Raw genomic sequence first — 27,458 nt, 5'->3', positions numbered from 1 at the left:
ACATGGCCAACAGGGGGCGCTATAATCACTTGCTCGTGATTTATGTGAGAGGTCAAGCAAAGACTGATTTGTGTGATGTATGTGAGAATAATTGTGTAAGTGTGCAACCTGAAAAAAAAAACAAATAACAAAGGTTTTTCTTGCAAACAGCTTTAAAGTGTAAAGACTCACTACAATATCTTGTAGATTCAGTTGAATTTAAACTTTTTAAATTTACACTTTCATTAACAATGTCAAAACTGAACACCAGGGGCTCATTCTTAACTAACTCTGGGCCCAAGCTAAACATGAGCAAAAAATAATACCTTTACTGTGGTCGATTAATCTTGAAGTATTGTCTTTTTGTACAATTTGACTTACCTACCTTGTTTGTTAGTTTATATTTCAATTTACATGTAAATTGACACTTTGCATGTAGTGTAACGTGTATGTCCAGTAGGTGGCGTTGTAATCACTTCATCTTAATCATGATTGCATGAAAGGTGGAGCACAGTCTGTTTGATGTGTGTGTGCATGTGTGAGAATAATTGTGCAAATGTGAAAGCCTGAAAAATCTGCATGTTTCCGATATTAAGAAAGATCAAGCCCAGTTTGATGGACGTGTGTGTGTGTGTGATAGTAATTTTACAAGCCTTAAATAAGTGTGCTTTTCTGAAAGTCTGTCTCTGTGTCAAAGGTAAAAAATACTAAAAAGCTGCGGAATATATTTTAATGTCAAATACTTACGTTTAAATAAAGTAAAATTCTAACTTTTGAATTTTACATACTGATGTGACAGCCAAATCGTAAGACCTGGGGCCAGCTGAACTATCTGTGGGCTCCGGCTCAACATGAACTACACATCTTTAACTTTCATCAATTCATCTTGAATGAAGGTCTGTGGGTTCAATTAGACTTTTAACACTGCAATTTTCCTTTCAGACAAAGACATTACAGGCTTTATGTTGAACCAAACTGGAGCCCCCTCCCCTCACCTCTGTCGGGGCCCCTGGGGAGCAGCGAGCATGTGCCCAGGCATCAGTGAGTGAGGGGGGCTTTCTATCACCGCCCCTGCGGAGCTGCCATATCATCAAAGTTTCTCCGGCACTTCTTCCTCCGCCCGGAGCCGGACGAGAGAAATCTCTTCCCCCAAGAGCCGAGAGGACACCGGAGAGAGGCTGAAATTAAAACCCGCCCTCCGGAGGGATCTCATTTCCCCCCCAAAACCTCCCATTTTTTTCTCTCTCTCTTCTCTCTCTCTTTCCCTCTCTCTGTCTCTCTCTCTCTCTCGCCCCTCTCTCCTCCTTCACCTTTATCCCTCGCTTTCCGCCGTCTCCCCCACCACAATCATGGATCTCGCGGCGAGATGTTTGCTCCTGCTCTCCTGTCTCTGCTGCGCGATATCGGCGATCGATTTGGACGCGATTGATCCGGGTTACTACGTGGAGCCCGCTGCCACATCAGAGCCGATCGACTACAAGGATCCCTGTAAAGCTGGTGAGAGCTTCCTCTTTTTCTTTTCCCCCGCCGTGGGATTTGTTTTACCTTATTTACGTGGAGGTAGAAACATGCCACGACTCTTGCTCTCTCTCTCTCTCTCCCTCTCTGTGTGTGTGTGTGTGTGTGTGTGGATCTTGCAGAGAGAGATGACAGCAGTGCATGTAGTTTTTAAAAGGCTCCAGAACACAATGTGCGTCTGTTTTGCTCTGAATGACACAGTTTATTGTGCAGTTTTGAAAACATTTGAAGCTGCTGGATGAAGAGTGGCTTTGAGGATCTGAAAATAAAAAAAAGGGAGGGGGGGTGAGGGGGGTGAGTCTGAGTTGAATCCATGAAAAGTTTGGGCTTAAGTGCTGGTTGAAAAGTTCCAGTCTGCTTTTCTTCTTCTCAAACGTGAGCATGTGAAGCTGCAGGCTGTGTCCTGGGTTGTATGAAAGAGAGCTGCTGGGAAAACAAAGGCTTTCTGAATCTTCTCCCTTCCTGGTTGTTTTTTTTTTTTTTTGTCCCTGCACAAATAGTCTTTTTTTTCCCACCGGCTGTTCACAGGCCACTAAAATAAAGTGGAGGAGGAGAGAGAGCGAGGGAGAGAGAGAGAGGAGGGAGTACAGTAGAGCTCATGCACACATAATTCTGCTGGCTGTTGTCTTTCGGCTCAAAGTATAAATACGTCTGCTTCTTCTCTGCATTTTCCCTCATTATTTGGCTAACGTGTATCAGACTTGTCATTGTAATCTTTTTTTTTTCCTCTTCCTCCACTGTGAACTCACTGTCTTGCCAAATCCCTTTGGGGGAGTTTGAACAGATTGTGTTTTCCATCTGGTGAAAGTATTCAGGTTACAGATACAGAGAGTTGGCTTCAGTCGAAATGACCTCTAAAGTCCTGGAAGTGTGCACCGGTTTGGCTTTTGAAGATTTCTGATGTGGCAGGCGATTATTTCAAAAAAAGAAAACCACAATTCAGTCCTCCAGCTCTCCTCCACCTAGAGTGTCTGTTTTCTCCATCTTTACCCCAGTGATGATTAACAAATGACGAGGGAGACTTGAAAATTGGCTTTTTTCCATGAACAGGACAAAGGTCAGGCTGCAGATGAACTGTGTCTCATGTATGAGTCAATGGTGGTCCTGCTTTTGCTTCACTGTTTACGCTGACTTGGTCAAGTGGTCGCACCAGATAGTTTTGCGTTGTTGGTTTGGATTTACTGGACACTGACGTGGTGTTCAGATGACTCAAGAGTAAAAGGTAAACTGTTGACGACGCTGTGTTTATATTCCTCTTACCATCTCAACGGGGACATTCCCGCTCGATAACCCCCCCGTCATGATCACTGAGGATATTGTCATTATTACTAACAACACATTCGATTGTCATTTGAATTGATGGTAGTTGGGTTTTTATGGTTTTCCTTTGTGCACGTCTGCGGACAGAGACGGTCACAAGTACAAACTCTCACCCCCTTGAACCCTCTCTTCCTACACCCACCTGCCTTTCCTCCTTTCCAGCCAAACGTCCAAGATCTCTCTGCTCCTCCACACTCCTCCTCAGGCACTAGATTCACCAGAGAAAACATTTTCCACTATATAGTCACCTCCATATACCAGCGTATACAGGACTTAAACAGTTGATGTATTGTGCATTATTGATTTTTCTTCTCTCCTCATTTTTCAATCACATCACTGCACCAAGTCCATCCGATCGCTCTCTGTGGCCTCCGGGTCAGCATTTTCTTGTCACGCTGCTTCCCCTCAGAGAAGAAAAAACCAGCTTATAGCCGTGTGAAGTTTCTGATGCAGTGAGAGGAGAGAATTTCATGTTTGTCCTCTGCAGGCTTGTCCTTGCTTTACACTGATGTCAGGGTTTTACCAAGTGATTCAAGGATATTTTTTTCTCGAAAGTGGGTATAATGACTCCCATTCAGGTATTTGTGGAATAACAAGACACCTTGACAACCACATGGTGACCATTAATTTCCCCCAGAGTGTTTAAAATACACTTAAAGGGAGGTCTTCATCTCTCCCTTAAGTGTGCCCGCTCAGCCTCCGAAAAAAACAGCTCCCATTCACAAACCGTGAAATAGCTCATCACTACAGCAGACATGATAGAAATGTACTTCGATTGGAGTGAGCAGTGCAATAACACTGAAGTAATGCCATCTATTTAGAAAGTTAACCAGTGGAAAATTCCTTAGTCTGCACAACTCCAAACTTGGCAGTGTCCCAGGAAGTCATTTAAGACTCCAACAACCCACTGAGATTAGATCCACTCGTTTTCAACATGAAAAATAGATGAGAAGCAGTCACGCTCATAGTCTTCACTTCTTAAATTATAATCCGGAAAAAAAGTTGACATGTACATATGCATTAATTCATGAAGCAGACATCTTCATTACAGCAGATGTCCTGTGACAGTCGGTTGAGTGCCTTCAGGCTTTAGATCCACGCTTTTACCTTCGAGCTGCTGTGCTGCTGTGGCCTCAGCTGCAGGAAGGGCAACCCGCAACGCACCCGTCTCCTCCTCCTGTCTTATGCAAGTAGTTCTCCCGTGTCCCTGGGCCCCCTGACTCACTCCGGTGACTGGCTCCAGCACTTCTCATAGACTGTATAGGTCATTCACCTCATGCCAAGGGAAAGCACGGCTGCGAGGCAGGCAGGGCCGCTCGCTCTGTGTGCCACACCAGCTCAGTGCAGGTGAGTGCAGGCCATTCACAGGGGAGGGTTGCTATTGAAGTCATTCCTCTTGCCTCTCATGGGCCTTGACTTTGAATTGGTCATTTAGGCTAATTTGTTACTTTTGGAAATGCATTAACTTGGATAGGCCTGGAGTCCACACTGCTCCGGGGTTTTTCAAGCCGCTAAAACGGGGGAAGTTGGGAAATGCTTTAGTCTGGAGGGACAGACATGCAGATTGTTGAAAACAATGACGTATACACTCACAACCATCACAACTCGTCAGGCCCCTGTCACATGACCCCCTTCTGGATGAAAACAACCAGCATGAGCTTTGGCTACCAGTGTAGAACGCAACATGGATAATCAGTTACAGGCGTCACTGACTCTGTTGTCATTCTACAATGACACAACTGCTTACATGTGTTGGAGACGAGCTGTTATCTGTGACAACCAATGCCTTCCTGTCTACACCGGCACGCTCATGTCCAGTGTATGTGTTTTCAGGCGTGTTAGTATGTTCAGGGATTAAGACCAGATCCAGAGCCATGTATGTGGCTCATGTGAACAGAGATTGTTTTGACCCAGCTCTCTCCCCTCCGTCCCGCTCTGGCAGTGTGATGGGCCTGTTGAACTCCATGATTGGGCCTTCAAGCAACACTTAGGCAGATACTTTCCTTTTATCATGGAATTCGAGCTGCATTGCCGAGCCCACGCTGAGTGTTTTTTTACATTACAGGACCCCTGCCATTCCCCTCTCCGCAGGGTTCAGGTGATTAGGGAGCCAATCTATTGGCACGATCTCAGCACGTTAGTTGGAACAATATGTTTGTCGTCAGAGCTAAGTAATAACTAATCTTGAATTGCAATAATACAGCATCTGGGTATGGAGCCTAAGCACAAACAAATGCACTGGGAGAGAGAGCTCATTTGAATGGCTCAAAGAAAGCCCAATTAGCCTACGTTAAAGAGCAGCTTATCCGTCTTCATTATTCTCAGTGTGTTTTTCAAAATAATTCATCAGTGCTGCAGCGCTGTTCGTGTGGGAGAATTGTTTTTCCGCTCCCTCCACCTGAATTGAATAAATAAGGTGTTTTCTTCAGCTTCTTATTTGTAGAAAGTGTTGATGGTTGAGGATATCTTCCCGATTTAGTTCATCCACAAACCCATTTAAACTTTGTTTTGGACATCGGTTCTCAGTAAACCTGCTCTTTCCTCACGCCAGACTCTGTGAGTGTGTGTTCGCCTGCTGTCCAAAACCACAAATATGAAGTCTGGATGGTCAAAATAAGTTTGGTCAAAGGTGAAAATTCCTGCAGTGTGGCAATGAATTATTCATCCATGTAAAGGGACTCAATTCTGTGTATCGCTGACATTAAAAAAGACAAATGGCTGTCGAGCTGATGAGTCATTAGAGGGGGTTCGACTGGCAGTAGGGTGTATCAGTAATCAGTGGCAGGGATGAGCTGGGAAATCCAATCTGCTAATGGGCTTGATGGAGTGTGAAATGTTAAAGGGGCGGCAGTCTCTTGCTGTGTGCCCTTTGCAGCTGAAGCCGCTCTCGTCTTCTCAAGAAGATTGAAGCTGCGGCACAGTGACAGAAACTATGTCTTGATCAGCTGCGGCTGATGAGGCTTCTGGCTTTTATCGATGGATAATTACTCAAATCTCAGGACGTAGCTGGAGACCTGAGCCAGAGCCTTGCTTCTAATTATACCTTAGTTACCTTTTTTCCCACAAATGAGCAAATAAGCTGATGTTTTCTCCGTTTTTTTCTCTCCTCTGCCTTGGGCTCAAATAGCAGTTTTAGGAAATGTCACGGTAAGAGTTTGCTGAAGAATCAGCTGGTGTTTTTACAGTGGAGAAAGGTGCCATATTTACAACACAACAGTCCTGCATAGTACAATTCATCATTGCTTTGTTCGGAGTATGCATTTCTTTCAGTTTTCCCTCACGTTGGCTTTTCTACTTTTTTTCTCTGCAGTTTTAAAAACCCTGTCCACAGGGACAATGGCTTCACTGGCCGAATTAAACCTGAAAGGTGACATTACACTGTCATTAGATAGTAATCACCTAAGCTCAATATACTATTGGCCTCTATTGGAATTCAAATGCAGCGTTTGTTACCAAACACAGGCTGTGAAAGGCGGTGCCAGGGCATTGTGATGCATCGCAGACTTACATATTGGCCGGGCTCATCATTAGGTCTTGTATGCAGAGAGACTTGAATGTCCCTTGTCAGCGCAGTGAGGAGTGTAAACCGCGGCAACATCGCAATGAAGCCAGAGCAGCTAAATATAGGCTGGTGTTGGTGTCTTTATAGGCCTAGTATTGATGTTTGTGCATGTTTCAATGACAGATGTCTCGGCCTGCTATTCACGGAAGGAGATTTATGAGAGTAGACGTGGAGTATTTGACACCGCAGTGGTTGAGGCGAGGGCATTACACGAATCAATGGGATTAATTTGATTGAGATCTCATGTGTAATCTGACTGGATCCACTGATTGAGGGGGGGGGGTAGTCTGAGATGAGAAGGATTATGATGGATTAGATTAATTTAAAAAAATTCAGTGGTGGGGATAGGTTGCCCTATCTATTTTTTTTTTGCATCATTATTAAATCCAACGTTCATATATTCAGTATCATAAATTTTCAGTCACTTGCTAATTCCGCTATTTTTTATTTTTTCATTTCTCCCACCTTTCATCCAGCTGGGTTTCTTCTCAGGCGATGTATCAAATTTACCATGTAGTAAATTTCCTCTACATTGTAGAGAAGTGGATACAGATTGTAGAGTCTACAATCTGTATCCACTTCTCTTGGTTTGAGACATTTCACCGGACCCCTTCTTCTTGTAATTGCCTTCTCCCCAGCTATCAGCAATATTTTAACCAGGTACAATCCCTCATTCATATATTCCATCTGAAATTAAGATAACCAAGATATTTTTTTTGTTTTTTCGTAATTAATAGGGACACGTGAGCAAGAGCAGTATTAAAATGCACTCCTCTATTACCTAACTCTTCTGCATAGATATTAGTATTATCGCTGCAGCTGTTGTCATTTAGGTAATGAATATTGTTTGGAGAGAGATTCAGCACTGTACTCTGTGGTGATCACTTGCCATCTGCCACATTCACTGAGCTTTAATCTTCAGTGCAACACACCCGTCTCATTGTGTTTGTACTTAATATCATTACAGCTCCTCTGTATCTGGATGAGTTTATCACCTTTCTCCAAAAACCTGTCCCCAATCCCAGGATGGAGTCGTGTACAAAAGATTCCCTAAAACCGTGCGCCTGTGGATAATTAAAGCCAGGAGACATGGGGGATTAATTCACAATCCCTGCCAGTCTCCCCATAAACCTGCAACAGCGTCTCCAGGACGACTGCTGTGCCCGGGGGAAATGAGTCCTAATGCCACTGGGCCGTGCATTTGCTCACTTCAAATCTCCACTGCCGTCTGAGAACAATGACACTGTGGATTAAAGCAGCCTGTCTCCGGCACAGTGGCGGATGATTGGGACTCAGCCATGGGCAGAGAGCGCAGCCCTCTGCGAACCTCATGGGGGTGGGCGGAAAAACCTACACTTAGTTATTTAGTCATGGCCTGCGCGCATTAACCAAGTCTGGTGCATAAAGAAACATTGTCCAATTGTTGTTTCATTTTTCTCAGCCAATGTGGAGCGAAAAGGAATTTGAGAGAATTTTTTTGAATGTGCTCTTATGTGAAGGCAACTTGGAATTAATTCTTCATGCACCGCCTGTTCTTTCCAGTGCTCAGCAGTTCTGAGAATCAAATAAAAAATGATATAACGATAAAAAGAGAAAAATGACTTGGTGTAGTCAGCCCATACTGTTCAACATCTGGTAGCTTCCCCTTATCAGCGGCGTTTCTGGCAATGGCTGCCCATGTGACGACATGAATGTGGGCAGTCTGTTTAGTCTCTCATGGATTATGGTTGTAGTGAGTCTGTCACAGGCACAAATTAGAGGATCCCTTTGACCTCTGGAATTTAAACCAATCCTCTGTGCATGCCCGGTCCTGCCAGAAGTGATCTACACCTCTCCTTATTGCTGTCATTAGCCTCTAAAGTCAAACACAGTCATTCTGCTGTGTATCCTCTGTAACCTGCAGGGTGGAAGACTGGCCCGCATCCACCGAAATCCAGATTGTTTCAATGATACTCCTCATGGTGAGCAGGGATGTGAACCAAGTTTTTTTGATTCCTTTGCTTCTTTTGTGCTTTCTCTCTTGTCTCAGTCAAACTTTGACACAGTGCAGAGGATAAACGCGCACTAACATAAAGAAAGCTGCCTCAAAACTAACTGCACAAGATACATTTTCTTGGTTATTTCAAAGTAATTGCAGCTTGTTTCAGTGTGACACGATGAAGATTTACAGATTCAAACTCAACCACTGTAAATCGCTCCCATTAACTCTGTAGTTACAGCGGCTCTCCTGGCTTCTTATCCTTCAGGGTTGGTCTCTCCTCCACCACGCTAACCTCCAAACACACATCCAGAAGCCTCTCATTTTCTTTTCTGCCTTCCCCAATCAGAGCTGCAGTGTGGGCACAGAGGATAAGCCTTATCCTCCCTCCCAGTCCGTGTCATCTATTGTTCGGACATAGGTCACAGTGCCACTAATTTGCTTTCTCTCCCCCCTCGTCTTCCTCCAAATACCCCCCCTTCCCAAGTCCTGCACACAAGCCAGGTCATAAATTCTGGAAACGTGCTGGTGTTAAAAGCTTGTAAACCCAAGCGCCCTGTCTCCGCGGAGAGGACTCCCGGCTTATCCTCCGCAGAAATGGGGGCATTTAGTTAAGAATCCCATAAAGCACATTCCTCATAAAGTGGGACTGTTTGGTTATTTTTCCCTCTCCTTGGCCTCATTAAAGAACTATTACTCGTTCAAGGTGCCCCATATTACTCCACAGAGACAGTGTCAACGTCTCTCTGTATTATATCTGATGGCTCTCATTAACTTACCAGGGGCGCTGAAGCACACACACTGTGAGGTTTGTTGTTTGGTCACATCTGGACGGAACCTGGCTCAGTTAATAATGTGGATCATGTCACTGGTCAGGTTCCTGAGTTCATACTCTCTCTTCATTGCATGAACCGTTATGAACCATGTGCACTATGTTGCTTACATTTGTACGCTGTAATTTGGAGTCAAGACAAAGTGGGCTTTCTATCCAAACAGATATGCTGCTGTTTCACAACTGTTTCTGTTTCATTGCAAAAGGGTAAACAGAGCAGAGTATGCATTTTTATGTGTGTGTTATGTACTCAGACCTCCATGGAGCCTACTTTGTCTGAGCAGAAGAAGAAGCTCAAGGCAACTTGGTTGGGCAAAATGATGCCCCGAGCAGCGGATGTCATCTGACATGTGCCGTCTCTGTCTGTCTGTTTCAGTTGCCTTTCTGGGAGACATCGCTCTGGACGAGGAGGACCTGCGGATGTTTAAAGTGGACAGAATAATAGATTTGGCTCAGAAAACTGTCCAGATTGTCAATCACACAGATACAGGTAAGGACAACAGAAACCACTTCTTCAAACGTGACAACGTGAGGTGAAAAATGCAGCACTAAGGCAAAGTGTTTTGGATTGTGACTCCACATAAAATTGCAATAAAACACCTGCAAATAACATAGCTCTTACATTTTGGATCTCATTTGGGAATAATTATATATAAAGACATTTTACACTCTAACATTACGACGGTCACACTGCTCAGATACTTTCCAGCAGCAGCACCTGTCTGGTTTTGGCATTGCGTTTTTCATGAGGTCTCTTAAAAACATTTATGCACAAATTTCATGTTATCACTGCACATTGCTACACCTGTACCTCCATGTTCAGGTTCAGGAGTAATTGCTGGGCTTTGTTGGGCTAAATGTTGTTTTTAAAAGGAAAGGCAGCATTTAAGCAACAGCTGTGAGTCAGAGGGGACAGATAGAACTTTGCAATCCCATAAACTGCAGGTGAGCATGAACCAGCATGTACGTGCATGTTGCCATCTGTGCTTCAATGGGATAGGTTTGCTGTTTCCCTCACTTGACTTTTATAAAAATGTTGAGGAGACGTTTTGCATGATTAAAAATACATTTCAACTGCTCTTAAAATATTCACCTCAGTTAGATTCTCAAAGCAACCCAGTACGTCTGAGGTCGGGAGTGAAGAGGAGACTCAGGCATCAGGACTTAAAAAACACATCAAGCGTGGGTGCAGCATTTACTCTTCGTAACGTTTTGTTCCCACGTAGTTTTCACCTCAGTTTATAGACTGGATCACCTCACAAGGGTGGGGCTTCTAATAAGTAGTCGAGATAACCTTCACCCGTGGATGTTTTTTCCATTGTAGGACCACCATGAATGTCTGAGGAACATATAAATCCTTCTTAATGGTCACACACTTTGGTTACATAGTGTATGGTTAGTTAATATTTGGTTATATGCGTAAATCAAAACATTTTCTATCTCAAGGGACGGGCAACTTTCATCATTAATGTTCCGATAGGTTTGAGTGTAATAACTGAAAAGATCAAGCATAAATAAATCTAGGAATATACAACAATTAATTCCCTTAGATAGCTGCTCCTTTAAGAGCAGCCACAGTTTCTTAAAATAAGACCTTTCAAATTATGTCACCCCTTGAAACTGAAGTATTTCATGTGGTACACGTCACTGTGGGACTTTCCAACAGGAAATATTACTAAGTTACTGATGTTTTGGCAAGCATGGCTATTGCTACGCTGCAGGAAATCAACTCTTCTTCACCGCTTAGAAAACAGAACTTGTCCATGGCAGTACAGCGCAACTGCTGTTTTGGAGTAAAACCATTATACTTTAAATAAGTGGTATTGGAGTGTACATAGATTTGTGTATCAGAGGCATTTTCCATGCTGGTATCTGTATCAGAACATCTCTAGACATAATCTCTATTTTAGTGTTTCACTTTTCAATTTTTCATTATTAGTTCTCAGTATTTGCACATCGTTAATTATTAAACAAGTGAACAAACCACAATGGTGCCAAAAAAATCAGTTTTTTCATCCAAAACATTTCACAACACAAGTTTAGTCTTTCACCTAATTTCCCTGGACTATGAACCTGCGTGTTCCACACACACACCACAGAGCAGGGACAATTCAATTACAAACATGATCCAAACAACGAGTGAAACTTCCTTTCAAACCTTCCTCAAACCATCATCACATAATAATTATAATTAACACATCTTCCACAATTTTCTCCCCAGCACTTCTTATCAGTGAACGCAGCAGATTTGGCTGTTATCAGACTTTTCCTCAACACATGTACAAGTGTATGTGCTAATTGATCTCTCCAGGCTGCTGAGATTAACTCCTGCAGTCTAAAATTCAACAGAACACATTGTTCCAGCAAACTGTGGCGTTGCATGCTAATCACATATATTTAGAAGAGATGAGAGCTGGTAGTGGAACAGCTTGGAGCAGTGTTACAGAACAACTAACAGTGTGCAGGATGGTTTGAATCCAGATGTACTTGTTTTTGTGCTGCCACAGCTAAACCTGTTGTATAAAGAGGAATTTTATTGTAAGATTAAATCAGGTGATATCTCACAATAAAGCTATTCTTTAAAGGTTTTGCTGGAATTATGACCTCCTAAGGGGTGTTAAATCAATCTTTTTATAAATCCAGAACTACTGTCGGGTATCAGTATACAACACATTGTCTTTTAATACATCTATATTGTTTGGTTTGATCAAAATCATAACATCTTTTCAACAGATTCATCAAATTCATACACTGCATAAATAAATGTAAGCGTTTCTTTCAGCTGAAGTTTTCTCTCCTGCAGAGATTTACTGGTCCTCCTTATAAGGAAAGGATTTAACTTCTGCTTATTTAAACAAAGGATATATTTTTGTACAATGTTGTAATGTATCATACGTAATTAAACTCTCAGCACTGTGAAATAATTATTCATGGATGTGATTTTAATGATAAGAAAATAATATCTCAAGGCTGTGTGCATTTCTTGCGGTCCATAATTAAAATGTCTAGAATGAAAATGTTATCATTTGTTTTGACATATTAGCTCAGTATTATAAACATTTGTGTCTGTGTAAGTTTAATTATTCTTCCAATGACCTAATGCAGCAGATAAAATGTTAATTAAAACCAAAGCAATACTTTCATTGGGCACTTATTCTGACTGTTGATTGTTCAAAAGTTTCTTTTACATATAAAAGAGTTCAAACATACCAGATACAGTTTTCTTCCTATTTGTTCTGCAGCATAATGAAACATAGAGTGATTGTGTTTTATGTGTTAATCATATTTCATATTATAATCACCAGGTTTAGGTGGGAGCTTAGTCTCCATGGTTACTCTACATTTATGTGTGTTTGAGTGACGTTCATGGTGAAATGAATTTGAGATAAAAATGAATTCATCTTTAATAAATATCCGTTTGTGCAAAACAAGAAGAACAATGCTGTTTGAACAAATGTCTCTGCAAAAGAAAGTGAATTTTATATCTTTAATGAGAAATGAGGATGAGAATTTCTGAATCAAACTTTGAATAACATCCTCGTTTGTCATCCCAGCTACCGTCCGAGGGGCTCCGCATATTTCTGCGTATTTGCTGTCAGAAACAGAATTGTACTTAATGATCAATCTTGTACTTTTTGTTTTTGATTTGAAAAACTCAGGAGTGACCAATCAGAATAGCCAAAATAGACATGGCTCACATCGCAGGAAAAGGGCTGCCACTTCCAGACCGGAGCGCGTCTGGCCTGAAGGTGTTATTCCCTATGTCATCAGCGGTAACTTTAGTGGTAAGTAACAATGATAAACTGATCAGGTAATAAGTCACATATGTATGTTATGGAGCATGCATAATCAAAATTTAAATTTATATAATTCAGAAGCGACATATTCTGAAAACCATTAAAATATTATTCTTGCCTACAAAAACAAGATTCAACATTGTTGAAATGTGATTGTGGTAGGAAGTTAATGCTTAAGTAATTAACTAAATTAAGTAAGTCATTATTTAAAGCAAAATAAGTGGAGATTTTCATGTAAAAATACAACATTAAGAATCCTTGAAAGTTGGATTATTCAATTTAAACATATTATGAATGGTTAAGACAGTGAAAATCCTTTTTAACCCCTCTCACAAAAAATACTCTACGGATTTCCATTAAACTTGGTGGAAGGCTGCTGTGTGGGTCAGAGCCCGTTGAATTTGGTTGCAGATCAGGATCAAGGGGCAGATCCAAGATTTTTTTTGTCTGACTTTCTGTAAGTGAGAAAAGGCTTTTTTCGACATTTATGTTGATTTCTCAGAGAATATTTCATGGATCTGAATGAACAAAAAATCTGGCATATTTAGGGGCCCCAAATTTGGTGCAGCTTGACTGAATTTAAGGCGACTGTTGGAGACATAGCGGAGGACTCCATCCAACTAGTTCATCCTGTTTAATCTTTATTTCTTGTAAATCTCCATCCAACTGAAACAAACTTTCCTATTGTTCTTTTTAAAAAAAAAATGAAATCATGTTAGAGATTGTTTTTGTCAGCTCAACTGATCTTACCGTCTGTCTCCTATTCAGGCAGCCAGCGGGCTATATTCCGCCAAGCCATGCGGCACTGGGAGAAGCACACCTGTGTGACCTTTATAGAGCGGACGCAGGAGGAGAGCTATATTGTCTTCACCTACCGACCATGTGGGTGAGTCAGTGGGGTTTTTAGCTCCCACTTGAAGGAACTGAACAATGGTCACCCTCTGTCAAGCCTTTGCCATCTTCCACTAATCATTTAACGCCTTAATAGGTTTGCTTGCTTCCTTCTCAGCAGCCTCCCTCCATTGTTCTCTCTCTCTGTTCTCACAGTCTCTGTGTGAGCTGTTATTTCTGCCCCCTACCAGCCCTGTAAGAGACATTCAGTAGCCAGGAATGTTTCCTGCGCCTCATCATCGCACAGCATCACTCACCCAGCCCTTGTGTCATACATGGTGCACACGACTGCGCCCAAGGGAGAGACCTCCACAACCCTGTTTACCGCACTCCGCTAAAGTTACGCTCAGTGTCCACTCAGCGTTTCTCCTTAAACACAGGGGAAGTGCTGCTTGTGGCTCTTGTAGTTGCTAAGCGACTACTCACAACCTGTTTGGACATGCAGTGCTCTATTATTAAATCATGAAATATTTTTAAATTAAAACACTTTGCTGCCACTAGGAGCACAAACCAGCGCAGCCTATTAATTTAGAAGTTTGAGAAAAAGGGGGTAGAGATGTTATAGGGGTGGTATTAGAGAGGCTCCCAGAGGACACACAAACCTAAAATGTTCCCATGTTTTAACCGCACACAGATGTAGACCACAAACTGGAAGCATTATGTCATTACACACAATGTGTCACTGATATGTATCATTTAAGACCAACAGAAAGCGGATGCAGCTCATGAATCACAACTTTCCAGCCAACTGTTGATAGCCATTTTTAGCCCGGTAACTGGCCTCTGGAGCAACAGGGATGACATTATCCATGCAGGCGGCAGCGGTTAGCAGTGGTAACGCTCGACTCTGCTGCATATTCAGCAGGCCCCTGTCTATCCTGTGCAAAGTTCAAGGCGTGTCTCAGGAGAGCGTAGCTGGGCCGGCAGTAATTAGAGAGTGGCTGTCTGGCCCACAGGGCCGTGATGTGTGCGCCCGTCCTACAGACTCCCACACTGAACCTTTCATGTCACGCTGAGATGGAGCTCTGCAGTCAGCCAGCTTTCACTGTCACTCTCAGCATTTGCATTGGCAATTGGACGAATTAATGTCAGTGCTGTAAGTGCGGGTTACGAGCCGCCCCATACAAAATACAGACCCGAGGTTGTTAAGATAATGTCATTCTCATCAAAAGCTTCATTATATACTGTCCTTACAGAGCATGTTAAATAAATATATATACATAGGAGCTAGTTGACATTATACAAACACACATTACCTCTTCTGCTCAACCTGGAAACGTGACTTCTTCTGGCCTCTCTCTGTAGTTTCCACGAGCTTGTTAATGATTTTATTTTTCTTATTTTTGAAAACATAAAGTCTAGTGACTGTACTTTGGCTTTGGTAACACTGACCTTCTCTGTTTGCATGTCCGCTTGCTAATTCCTAGGTGCTGCTCCTATGTGGGTCGGCGCGGAGGGGGCCCCCAGGCCATATCCATTGGGAAAAACTGTGACAAGTTTGGCATTGTGGTGCACGAGCTAGGTCACGTGATCGGCTTCTGGCACGAACACACGCGGCCCGACCGAGACGAACACGTCAGCATTATCAGGGACAACATTCAGCCAGGTATACGCATGGACTCTCACTGATCCCTCAGCAATAATGTTAGAAAGAGAAAATAATGAATGTCACATGTTTGTACACACAGAGTCTGAGGTGAGATTGTAAAAAAAACAGAATTGGAACACCAGTGGGGTTTACACTCATCTTCATCTTTCTGCAGCTTTCTATGAAAAAGTGATTTTAGACGTGTTGCACCACAAACACACTATAAACAACCAGTCGTGACAGCCAGTCTCCAGGCCAACTCAAAATTACATTATTTCTGTCCTGCACTTACACAGGTGCTTCATTCCTATCTGTATCTTCATTGTTTAATTCATTTTTCACACAGAGTTCAACTCTATTCACCTTTGACACACATACATGAGGGTTTTCCGTATGAATCAGCTTCATATTTCATCAGTTTTTTTCCCTTTTTTCCCTTTTCACAGGACAGGAGTATAACTTCTTGAAGATGGAACCAGGGGAGGTGGACTCTCTGGGAGAAGTCTACGACTTTGACAGTATCATGCACTACGCCAGGAATACATTCTCCAGGTAGGAGCCAACTTAAATTTCACCCTGCTCGCCCCAGACATGAAAACTGGCCTCGGATCAGGTTGGGCTGTTTCCTCACTCTGCTGTATAACCTTTTAACCCGTCATCTTGTTTTCCATCTCTGTCCGTGGTGTTTTATGACTGTATGGATCTGTAATGCACCAGCTCACCAGAGTCTATGGCCTGCTGCTGACTAATGTGGCTGGATTCCCCGAAGCTAGGGAGGAAGAAAGAAACACTTCATTCCTCTCAATAATAAATCTGTAGAATACTTATCGTGTAGCCTGAGGACATCAGGTTTTGAAAAGCCTCTCTGTTGCTTCAGTGTCTGTGGTGGGTCTGAATTATATTCTCTGTATTTGAGTTTGCAAAGAGATAGAAACTGATTTCTTCAGATTGGGTGGGTTTTTAGTTGCTCCTAATTTGGAGCAAGGACTCTGCTCGTCTAGATTTTGTTCTTTGCTTTTTACAATCAATGGGGCGTGGAGCTTCAGGGAGACTACAGGGTGCACTAATTTGAGTTATGTAATATTTAAGATTAAATTGCTTATAACTGAATCAGAGCCTCAGAGGATCCAAAATAATCCACGTTGCATGAAGTAACTTGTAGGAAGAAACCTGGCGTGTTTCGTTTTCTCTTTTGGGATCCGGAGTGGATTCGAGTTTGTGCGTGCTATGTGCAGCTGTGTTGTTGCTTAACACTATAGGTTTTATCAGTTCTGGCATCAAAACAGCCTCTTTACAATTTTCATGCTCACTGTGGTTTTGGCCCTGAGCAGATTAAAAAAAATGATTAGCAACATGAAACAAATCATATTTGATATCTTCTTTGAAATGACTGCCAAGTTTTTGTAGCCTTAGTGAAAGTGTTGTCTGGAATATGCCGGCTCCTTCCCACAGCCTGTTCAAATTAAGGCTCCGCTCCTCAGTTACTGCTGAGCTGATTTCACAGCAGCGGCAACCCCAGTATAGCAGCAGTGGTCCTGGAGCAGTACTGGACCCGCAACAGTGGCCGTGCTTCATCACAAAAAAATATCTGAGCACCACTTTCAAGGCTATGTGGAGCTTCTTGTAAAAGTTTGCTTTCATACCATGAACCACCTCATTATGCTCCAGCAGGCTCTTTGAAGATGCTTTGATGATAAGTAGCGTGATATTTACCCTCGACTGCTGCAGAGACTCGTGGATTTATATCCGAAGTGTCTGCTGCTAAGCTTTTTATCACCTTCATAGGACTTTGTGTTATTAGACAAGCTGTGCTGCTAAATGTTTGGTTCAGATCAACCTTTAATAACCACCAGTAGTGGAAAATGTATTGCCTAAATTCAGCTACATTTTAAGTTTTGGATGATTGATAATACCCAGCTTCAGTAAAGAGATTCATAATGCTCTAAATAGTTACCTCCTGGAGGTCATGTTATCTCCCCTGTCTGTTTGTTGTTTTTATATATATGTTTGTATGTTTGTGTGTGTTCAAAATTACACAAAAACCATTCAACAGATATCCTTGAAATTGGGGCACATTAAGGGGACTGATGTGAAATCTGGTGCCGCTTGATTGAATTTAAGTTGTTGGTTCACTCTCCACTGAGTGCCCACTATATGTTATAAGTATGCAAATACTAATAATTAGGCATTAAAGCTGGGGTTGGCAATCCTGGAAAAACTAGAAAGATCAAGCTAAACATAGAAAAAAAAATGTATCTGATGCATCCCACCCCCTCCCATGGGCCCTTTCGTCAAGGCTACACCTTCAAAACACATGAACAGGCAGGTGGGAAAGTGATTAGTCATGTTTATTACAGTCCGCGAGGGCCACGGATGCCGGCTTTTATATTTTTGTTTTTCAACGGACTGTATTTATTGGCGGGATGTTACGAGGACTTCAACAACTAAGATAAAACATGTTTCAGACAAAAATTACCAACCCTATCTTTAATGACTAAACTTTGAAGGCCCAGTGGAAGCTACATTTGTTGGATACTGGAAATGCATCACATCAATGTTTGCACAATGAAAATTATATTAAATTTGTCACCAGCTGACCTTGCTCCTCTCTCCCCGTTGGATCCGACAGGAAGCTCTGCCAGACGTGCTGTCACAGAGCTCTGCTGTGTTGAGGGTGTTAAGGCGTCAGAAACACAAGCTTACTACAATAAGAACCATGACGGATGCTGATCAGTCAGGCTTGTACTCTAGTCATCTTAGGATGTGGTTAATTTGAAGAGTTATTTACCAGCTGGGTAACTGCAAAGCCAAAATAGGTCTCATGAGAAAAGTTGACTCAGATGCATCTTCTTAGTCATTACTGTAACTGCGATGAGTGTAGTGTTGCTTTTATGAAACAGCTTCTTGACAACCTGTCCATGTACATCAAGCAGTGACATCCAAACTTTACACAAAGTTGTGTAAATGTTATTTTGACCTCTTACTGCTTGTGCAAGATATGACTTCAGGTTTGCGTATGAAAACAGCGTTTTGACCCTTGCCTCTGTTATGTAGATAAACCAGGGGACAGCTGAAGAGTTGCACCTATAGCAGGAACGGTTTTGACAGGCCGCAGTGAGTCAGAGAGGGTGTAATGTGATCTCTGCCACACAAAAGTAAAAGAAAAGTAAAACAAGTGAGTCCGGACCGTGATCATTATGAGCTCAGTCTGATATGAGAACCAGCTGTTGGTCATCCTTTTGTTCTTACTTGACCCTCTGTGCCAGGTGTGAGTAGATTAAAAAATTCAAAAATACCTCCCTATCACCAGCAGTCCCATGCGCTGTCTTGCTCTCTCTGCGTATGGGCCTCTCCTCAAATCAACTGCCGCGCGTCAAACAGATTCTGGGAAGCAGAGAGGGGATCTTTGTCTAAACGGAGGTTGTGGCTGGGTGTAGGCCAACGTACTCAAAAAAGCCTGACTGTCTGCGTCCAAACTTTAGGTCAATGCACTGCACTTGGAATGGAATTAGATTTTGTTTGGTTTTTAGTGTTTTATACTCTGCAGGAAAACTGGAAAATAAGGTAACAGAGAGCAGAGTCACATCTGGTATGAGGTAGAATTTTATTCCAAAACTTCTCTTATTTCATAGGTTGTCTAATGCAACCATTGTGTTTAAGAGGATGTTTTTTGGTTTTAATCTCATATTGGTAAATTCAGCACTTACTACACAGGATGTCCATTCAGCTGTTATTATTCCTAAGTCAAGATTTGGACTGAAGCTCATGTTCTTGTAAATTGGTGGTGTCCATCACAGCTTGCTGCACAATGGAGCAGCCTGGCCCTGAAGTATGTTTGTTAGGTAATCCGCTCTGTTCTGTTTTCACTCCAGGTCCGACTATGTTGCTCCCCTAATTCATGGAACTGTGTTGATCAATAAGACTGTTTGGACAAGAGGGAGGAATGGCTGCCGCTGCTGGGGAATGTTTCACAGAGTTGTTTTAGCAGACAAGGGGCTCCTGTTAGCTTTTCACAAGTCATTCCAAGCCCTTTTCCTTGCGCCCTGATTGGTTGATTCACCTGTGCCAGTGTCTCGCTTTGTTACTCCATTATGAGCCAGTGTGTTTGCTCGATGTTTTACAGTAAATCACCGTGGGAAGCCGGGTCCTTTGGTGCGGGTGTTGTCCAGTAGATTTCATGGCTTGTCTTGATGTTTTGCTGTGTCTCCTGGGTAGAAGCAGAGCCTGAGCCCCGTTCTTTTTGTCTGGGGTGTGCTATCCGATCCACAACTCAGCCTGTCCCCCCTCCTCCTCGCATGGAGCAGCGCCAACTCAAATAGAGACCTGCCAGTGTGCCCTTTGTCTGCCGTGACACCGGCTGGAGTGGCGTTTTTCACTGGACAGACAGCATACGGGCTCCTAGAAGCTCACAGACAGACACACAGACAGGCAGAGTCTGAACTGTTAGCTCAGGCTGCTCTGTTTGCACATGCCTGCCGTTGATAGGCATGTCACCATGGGAACGACCAGGGAGCCAGGCCATTGCTCGCCAATACTTACAGAAAAACAGAGATGATAAACTAGCAAAGTGTCAAGTGAGGCAGCAGTGTGAAAAGAGTCTCTCTGGACTTACTGTTCTGTTCTGCCATTAAAAAAAAAAAAGCTCTGTAGCTGCATCACCTGATGGGTTTTTACAGTCTTTAATGTTGCTTTTGTTCACATTCCTACTTTCACAGCTTATGAAATTATATTTTCCTCTTTCTGCGGCTCAGTAGAAGGTGGTAGGCTCTTAGTTTGGGTCCATCTGTAGGGCAGACGTGTGTGAAGAATAATGGCAGCGTTGACCTCAGAGACCGACCGTGTGACCCCAATGTAACGTGATAAGCTACTGAAACCGTCCATCTGCCGCATTTAGCCAGAGATGACTAGATTTATAAAATCTTATTAAAAGTAAATTCCTTTAGGAAAAGAAAAAAACTCAGAAGAGCACATACCTCCACTGGAGCCCAACTGTCCCCACATAAAACCCCATTTAAATTCACTAGATCCAGATTTGGATCTGCACCAAATTGCACAAACTCCTAAATATCCCTTTTTTTTATCAAGATCTGTGACTTAGTCTCTGAGAAATCAATGAAAATGTTGAAAAACGCCCTCTCGCAATGTTTAAGACGGTGGAAATTAAAATTCCTGGATCCGCCCCTGATCCGGGTCCACACCAAAATCCATACCCCACCCCTCCACACAATTTTATGAATCGGCCATTCATCGGTTTAGGTTTTTGTGTAATCCTGCTAATTAACAAACAAATGTAGATGCAAACAAAACTTCCTTCGCAGAGGTAATGATTCACAACACGTTTAACCCTTGCATGCATAGAGGAAATGGCAAATGAAGTCCCAGTGATAAAGAAAGAAAACACTTTTGCAGCACAATTTAAATGTGCCCTGTTAGAAATGGACTATAAAAATGTGTCAAGAGATTACAGATTTAGTAAGAAGTAGATTTAATGATATTAATGTTCATTACAGTACCAGCAGTCAGGTTTTTATCTCTAATGATAATAACAATACTCTTGTGTCTACAAGGGTGTGCTTGCTCATGTGGAGGTCGACAGCAGGTATTCAGGCCTCATGCGGAGGTCTATACAAACATCTCTTTATCTCTTAGCATTCCCTTGTGTAGTGTGAAGAAATGTTTAATTTATTAGATGTGGGTTTTAGTCTCTCGTGTGGATGTTACACAGATGTACGATAGTGCTTGCATATGCGTGTTCTGCATTGCTATGTTTACATCTTTGTTTAAATGCTGATCCAAACATGAGCGAGATGATTACGAGCCCTCCATTCACCCCCCCCCCCCCCCCCCCCCCCCCCCCCCCCCCCCACTCTGGCAGCTGGATTTACTGTATTTTTCTACAAAACTAGCACATGTTGTTTGGCTTAGTGGAGACTGTTGGTGCTCGTTTTCATGCTGGTATTCGCAAGTCTCAGTCCTTTAAAGAAAAAAGGTGAATAATGCTGTTGACAGTACACTTATCAATGGTAAGTCACTTAATCCTTGAGCCAACATGTTGTGATGTTGGACCACAGTTTGCAGGATTGTGTAAATGCAGTGTGACTTCCACGCACCATTAACCTCAGTCTCTCTTTTTGATTTACAGAGGCATCTTCCTAGACACCATCCTGCCACGCTATGATGTGAACGGTGTGCGGCCACCCATTGGCCAGAGGACCAGACTGAGCAAAGGGGATATCACACAGGCACGCAAACTCTACAAATGCTCCAGTAAGACCTAATGACAGATCCTGTCTGCTATGGGTTTTTCCTGTCTATTTTTGCATGTGTGCGCAACTTAGCCCTGACAGAGCGGTCTGTAGCTCCTCCTGCCTCCTCCCAATGCAGCTCCACACTGTGTAGAAAGAGCCAAGCATCTACTGTTGATGTGGTGCGGTACGCGGTTCCTTGGCTACAGCGTCCGAGACTCTGAAGCTGGGAGGAGTGTATAAACACCAGCCAGGGAGAGGAAGTTTGTCATCACGCTTTCCCAGATAGACCTGAAAGAACAGCTGGTCTCGAGAAGACGGACTAAAAAGATTGTTGGGATTCAAACCTTGTGTTCACACAAACAGCGAGTACGATGCAAAATGTGCAGCTATGCACTAAGGAGAGTTGTGTAACCCTGGCACTTGTCCTGAACTATGTTTACGCTTCCAGAGAGGAGAGAGGATTTGATGCTTTTTGATTAAATAGAATTTATAGCATTAACAGATGTACAATGAGAGCAGCCTTCTGCTGGATAGATTTGATGTCAGTTAATTGTAGGTCAGGCCAGGATAGCTGAGCTGTCAGCCTCACATTAAAGCTCAAAGAATAAATAGAGTGATGGGTCACGAGAGAGGGACCGGCCTGTGTGGTTTTTACAGTCGAACTGGAAGTTTTAACCTTAAATGGATCAATAGGTGTCTGGGAAAGTCTTCTGTCTGACATCTCTGTCTGCTTATGAAGACGATGATGTGGCGCACATTGTGGGGGATGAGGTTGTGAGTCTCTCCACGTGTTCTTGGGAAAAAAAATTCTTGAGGAGCCATGAATCTCCCAGTTATGCAGCATTCCTGGGAGTGTTTGTCACCCCCAGTGAGTGCCTGAGTGCTTGTTAATGGTTCAGTATTGGCAGACCTCTGCCAAGCATTATTACACACAACTCGTAGCTCAGGGCTCCTCGTTTTATTGCTTACACACAATCCTCGAGGGAGGCAATAAATGCAAACAGTCGGGGGGAGATGTTTTCCTTACTCCTAAGAAACGCAGCCCAAGGTAAAGATAACACTGAGGCAATAATGAATGCATGTGCAGTTCCCAGGATGAGCCTTTGTCATTTCCTCTTGGTCTTAATTAAACACATCTTTCCCCCACTTGGCAGCAGACTCCCTCAAGTTGTTCCACGCGGCTTTGTAATGTGTTTGCAAATCAGTCTCCGCACACTTTCCCACTTAGTTTTGCCAGTCAAACTAAGGGTGGTGGTGTTTTTTGTTTTTTCACTGGCAACACGTACATAATGCATCACGTCCTCCAGAGGGCTGGTTTATTTATAGTGGGCCAGGTTTATTTTCAGAAGAGGATGCTTAGAGAAAGTGTCTCACACACTCCCTCTATTCCTTTGTGTGATCATCATCTGGAGTAGGAGGGGGGATGTAGAGGCGATGGGTGAATATTATCCGCAGATGTGGCTTTGAACATTAAAGAGCTGCCCTTTGCTTCACATTCAGTTTTACAGTTCCGCCATCGAGCATCTGTCTCCGCAGCCAGCTGAATTCAGAGCTGATGTCTATATATTTTGGATTTAGTGGCTCTCTGTTGTTTTCAGGCAGAGACTAATTGGCAGCTCGTCGCAGCTCACAGCCGGGGCCTTTACCTGCAGCTCAGTGTGTGTGTTTGTCTCTGTTCACAGGATGTGGGGACAGTCTGCAGGACAGCAGTGGGAACTTCTCCTCTCCTGGCTTCCCCAACGGATACTCGGCCTACATGCACTGCATCTGGAGAATATCAGTCACGCCGGGGGAAAAGGTATGAGCACATGGAAAGTTCCAGGTCAATTCTGATTATAACTCTGATGACTCTGTTTTCTTCACGTGTTGCGTGACGTTTTGGCCCAGGCTCTATCAATAATCACTCTCTCTTGGTTTTTAAGATCATTCTGAACTTCACCTCCATGGATTTGTACAGGAGTCACCTGTGCTGGTACGACCATGTGGAGATCCGAGATGGATACTGGAGGAAGGCGCCACTTAAAGGTCAGTTTTAAATGGAGAACACTGTCCTAGGGTCAATGGATTCACCTCAGACGTCTTGTTTTGTCCAACTACTAGTCCAAAATTCAAAGGTCTTCTATTTACTAGCGTAAAAGAAAAAGAAAACCATAAAGTTAGTGTGATTCATTGTTGGATTTGTTTTCAGGCTGTTGATACAAGGATTTACAAACACGTTTTACTCGTTTACATGTTTGAATTATATATATTCTGTTTACAATGTCTCTATTATTTCTATTCTTATATTTCCATGTGGTTATATTGAATGTTCACTTATTTATTTTTATTTACTGATGTCTATTTTTTGACTGTTCTCTTTATTGCTGCAGCACAGCAAATATTCCTGTTGTGGGACTAATACAAAATTAAAAAAGTGAAACATTATTTATAGAAACTGTATGGTAAACCCACATCATACAGTATATGGCTTTACCAGATATTAAATACTTCTACTAAATTAGCTAATTTTAAGTTTAATTATAATCTATTTTTCATTAAAAAAAATGTTTTAACTGTTCCTCGTCTTCTCTCATACCTTCAGGGTTTGTTCAGTTCAGTAGCTCTATAGAGGAATTTCTTTGCTATTTCAGGAGTCACAGTTTATTTGTGTGCGTCTCCACTTGTGATCCAGGTCGTTTCTGTGGTGATAAGTTGCCCGAGCCCATCATCTCCACCGACAGCCGGCTGTGGATCGAGTTCCGCAGCAGCAGTAACTGGGTGGGAAAAGGTTTCTCCGCCGTTTATGAGGGTAAGCACCCACTGCACGACCTCGCTGCTCCCCCATTCCAGCGCGTCGCTCAGCTGACTGAACGCATGGTCAGTCACACATCCAACAATGTGCTTAGAAGCCGCATTAATATCCACAGTTTCTGGCTCCCCTTCTGCTGATGTGTCAGGCACTTTACACTGCATTAATCAGATTTTGGCCTGGCCCTCACATTCGACTCCATTGTTTCCAGACCGTGCAAAGGGATGATGTGTGTGTGTGTGTGTATGTGTGTCAGAGCTGATGGTGGAGGCATTTCAGCTAATCCACAATGCATAAATCAGAACAGTGAGCACACAGTTTTTTTTCCTTACAGAATCACGTGCTGATGATATTGCTATCCAGGGAGCTTTGTGCTGTTTTTTAATTGTTATTAATGTCACATGCAGCCATCTGTGGTGGGGAGGTGAAGAAGGACAATGGCCAGATCCAGTCCCCCAACTACCCTGACGACTACAGGCCCAACAAAGCATGCGTGTGGAAGATTTCTGTAGCTCAGGGCTACCACGTAGGCCTCACCTTCCAGTCTTTTGAAGTAAGACACATGTCCGTCTGTTAGTTATTAAATTAAATCTTAATTAATGTAAAGTTTGACCAATTCAAACCTCAAACCCTCTTTTGTCAGATTGAGAGACACGACAGTTGCGCCTATGACTACCTGGAGGTGCGTGATGGTATCTCTGAAAACAGCCCTCTGCTGGGCCGCTTCTGTGGCTACGACAAGCCAGATGACATCAAAACCAGCTCCAACCACCTGTGGATGAAATTTGTTTCAGATGGCTCGGTCAACAAGGCTGGCTTCGCTGCTAACTTCTTCAAAGGTGAGGGGTTAAAGGTTGTAAACCTTTAGGAGAGAACATTCCAGCAATCTCTCCATCTGTCATTATCGTTTATCTTTTAGTGTGTATTTCAGGCTCTTTTCTTTGTTTCACTTGCACTCCCCTGCTCTTGTTTTGGAGGGTTTTCCCGGTACGCCATCGAGTCAGGGGGCCAGCAAAAAGGGTCCCAACATATCTTTGTGTTTTTCAGAGATGGATGAGTGCTCCAAACCGGACAACGGTCGCTGTGAGCAACGCTGTGTCAACACACTAGGCAGCTACAAGTGCGCCTGTGACCCAGGCTATGAGCTGGCGGCTGACAAGCGCAGCTGCGAGGGTAAGTACAGGGAGAAACGGTTGCCAGCCTTGCTCACCATCTCATTTACACTGAAGGATTTAACACAGTTAGTCACACAAACACAATAAGTACAGTCCTTCCTGAAAAAACAGAAACAATATGATGATTGTGCTGGCTGGATTTGAGTCACAACAACTCAAGTGTTATTTTTATCTCAAATCACGTGATGTTTTCTTCGATCCAACTTTAAGTGTGCACACTGGCCGAGCACCGTCTGCCTCTAGAGGAAGTCACTTTTGCGTTGTGTACAAATATTCTTATTCTTTTAGTGTTTGTATAAAATATAGAGACATAATAAATTTACAAGAAGATTAAACTGAGAAACTCAGTTGAAATTGTAAAGACATAAACATTAGCTTTTCTAAAAAAAAAGTACTAGCCGAGTATGAAGAACACTGCAAAACTGAAAAACTTTATTAAGTAATGGCTGAGTCTTGGCCTCTTCTAGTCTAATGTTACATTCCCACTCTGATTGGATCAGTGAGGAAAATTCCTTCTCATTATTGATTATTTTAAAAATATAAACAACAATATGAAAATGAATTGATATATGTAGTGGAGTAAAAGTTAAAAGTAGCTAACAATAAAGTAGAAGGTCTACTGTTATATGAGAGTATACAGTCAATAATGTCAAAAGATGCACATTAAAATAGAGAGAATGTGGTATTCTAGAATAACAGTATTTTACTGTAGTAATTTACATGAACTTTACAATGAGGGAATAATATGGGTAACAAGCAGGTGCCTAACATCTGTATTACATTTAAAGATAGCTAAATACTATAATTTTTTACCATACCAGCATTCATATATAATAACATGACTCCTCCCCACCAGCTGCAGAATAAACAGTGCTCATTAATCTTGTCTAACAATAGCCTGGTGAGGGTGTGGGCTCCATGTAACATGTTGTGTATTGTGTAACTGATACAAAGCTCGGTTACATCCTCTCATGCAGTGCAGCCACTAATCAGGTTTATTCAGAAAGCATTTCAGAGTGCTCTTGTTTCATCAAACATTTCTGAGAGCACGTCTGTATCTCTATCGAACTCACAATTTGTCCTTGTCTCTTCCCATGTATTGTGTTTTCCGTACAGCTGCCTGTGGAGGCTTCATCACCAAGCTGAATGGATCAATCACCAGCCCGGGCTGGCCCAGAGAGTACCCTCCAAACAAGAACTGCATCTGGCAGCTGGTCGCCCCCACGCAGTACCGCATCACTCTGCTCTTTGACGTCTTTGAGACTGAGGGCAATGACGTGAGCACAGGGGTTATTTTGAATCGACACGGGGTGGGTTTGTTCTGTGTCCTCCCTCTCTGTCATTGCAACACAGCTCTTCACTTTCACAGCAAATAAAGCCAACTTCCTCTCCTTTATGTGGCATATTTGAAATGAAATAGAAATGCCCCAGCCTCTTCACATGCTCTGTTTCTCTGCTCAGGTTTGTAAGTACGACTACGTGGAAGTGCGCAGCGGGCTTTCAGCAGACTCAAGGCTACATGGAAAGTTCTGTGGGGCCGAGAAGCCAGAGGCTATTACCTCTCAGTATAACAACATGAGAATTGAGTTCAAATCCGACAATACGGTGTCTAAGAAGGGCTTTAAAGCACAGTTCTTCTCAGGTGAGTGGCTCTAACAGGCTTCAATTAAATTATCAGACATTCTCGCTGTGGCTCAGGAGGTAGAGTGGGTTGTCCACTAATCAGAGGGATGGTGGTTTGATGTTGAGGCAAATGCTGAACCTTAAATTGGCCCCGAAGGA

At 42.8% G+C, this 27,458-nt stretch overlaps 1 protein-coding gene across 1 annotated transcript in view; it reads left to right on the top strand.

Moving 5' to 3' along the window:
• The first annotated feature begins 1,103 nt into the window (after positions 1 to 1,103).
• The window catches only part of bmp1a (bone morphogenetic protein 1a), a 31,197-nt gene continuing 4,842 nt past the window's right edge, over positions 1,104 to 27,458 (top strand). The window contains exons 1-15 of the mRNA XM_020093925.2: positions 1,104 to 1,476; positions 9,566 to 9,679; positions 12,849 to 12,974; positions 13,755 to 13,872; positions 15,305 to 15,483; positions 15,912 to 16,017; positions 21,608 to 21,732; positions 23,396 to 23,511; positions 23,636 to 23,738; positions 24,385 to 24,501; positions 24,909 to 25,054; positions 25,145 to 25,340; positions 25,549 to 25,674; positions 26,793 to 26,953; positions 27,138 to 27,318. Coding sequence (XP_019949484.1) covers positions 1,329 to 1,476; positions 9,566 to 9,679; positions 12,849 to 12,974; positions 13,755 to 13,872; positions 15,305 to 15,483; positions 15,912 to 16,017; positions 21,608 to 21,732; positions 23,396 to 23,511; positions 23,636 to 23,738; positions 24,385 to 24,501; positions 24,909 to 25,054; positions 25,145 to 25,340; positions 25,549 to 25,674; positions 26,793 to 26,953; positions 27,138 to 27,318 — 2,062 coding nt within the window. The 5' untranslated portion in view covers positions 1,104 to 1,328. The remainder of the gene's footprint in view (positions 1,477 to 9,565; positions 9,680 to 12,848; positions 12,975 to 13,754; positions 13,873 to 15,304; positions 15,484 to 15,911; positions 16,018 to 21,607; positions 21,733 to 23,395; positions 23,512 to 23,635; positions 23,739 to 24,384; positions 24,502 to 24,908; positions 25,055 to 25,144; positions 25,341 to 25,548; positions 25,675 to 26,792; positions 26,954 to 27,137; positions 27,319 to 27,458) is intronic.

Source organism: Paralichthys olivaceus, chromosome 4, assembly GCF_024713975.1.
Source record: "Paralichthys olivaceus isolate ysfri-2021 chromosome 4, ASM2471397v2, whole genome shotgun sequence".
Taxonomy (NCBI): Eukaryota; Metazoa; Chordata; class Actinopteri; order Pleuronectiformes; family Paralichthyidae; genus Paralichthys; species Paralichthys olivaceus.
Note: the sequence above shows the minus strand (reverse complement) of the source record. Positions and strands in the feature narration are given on the sequence as shown.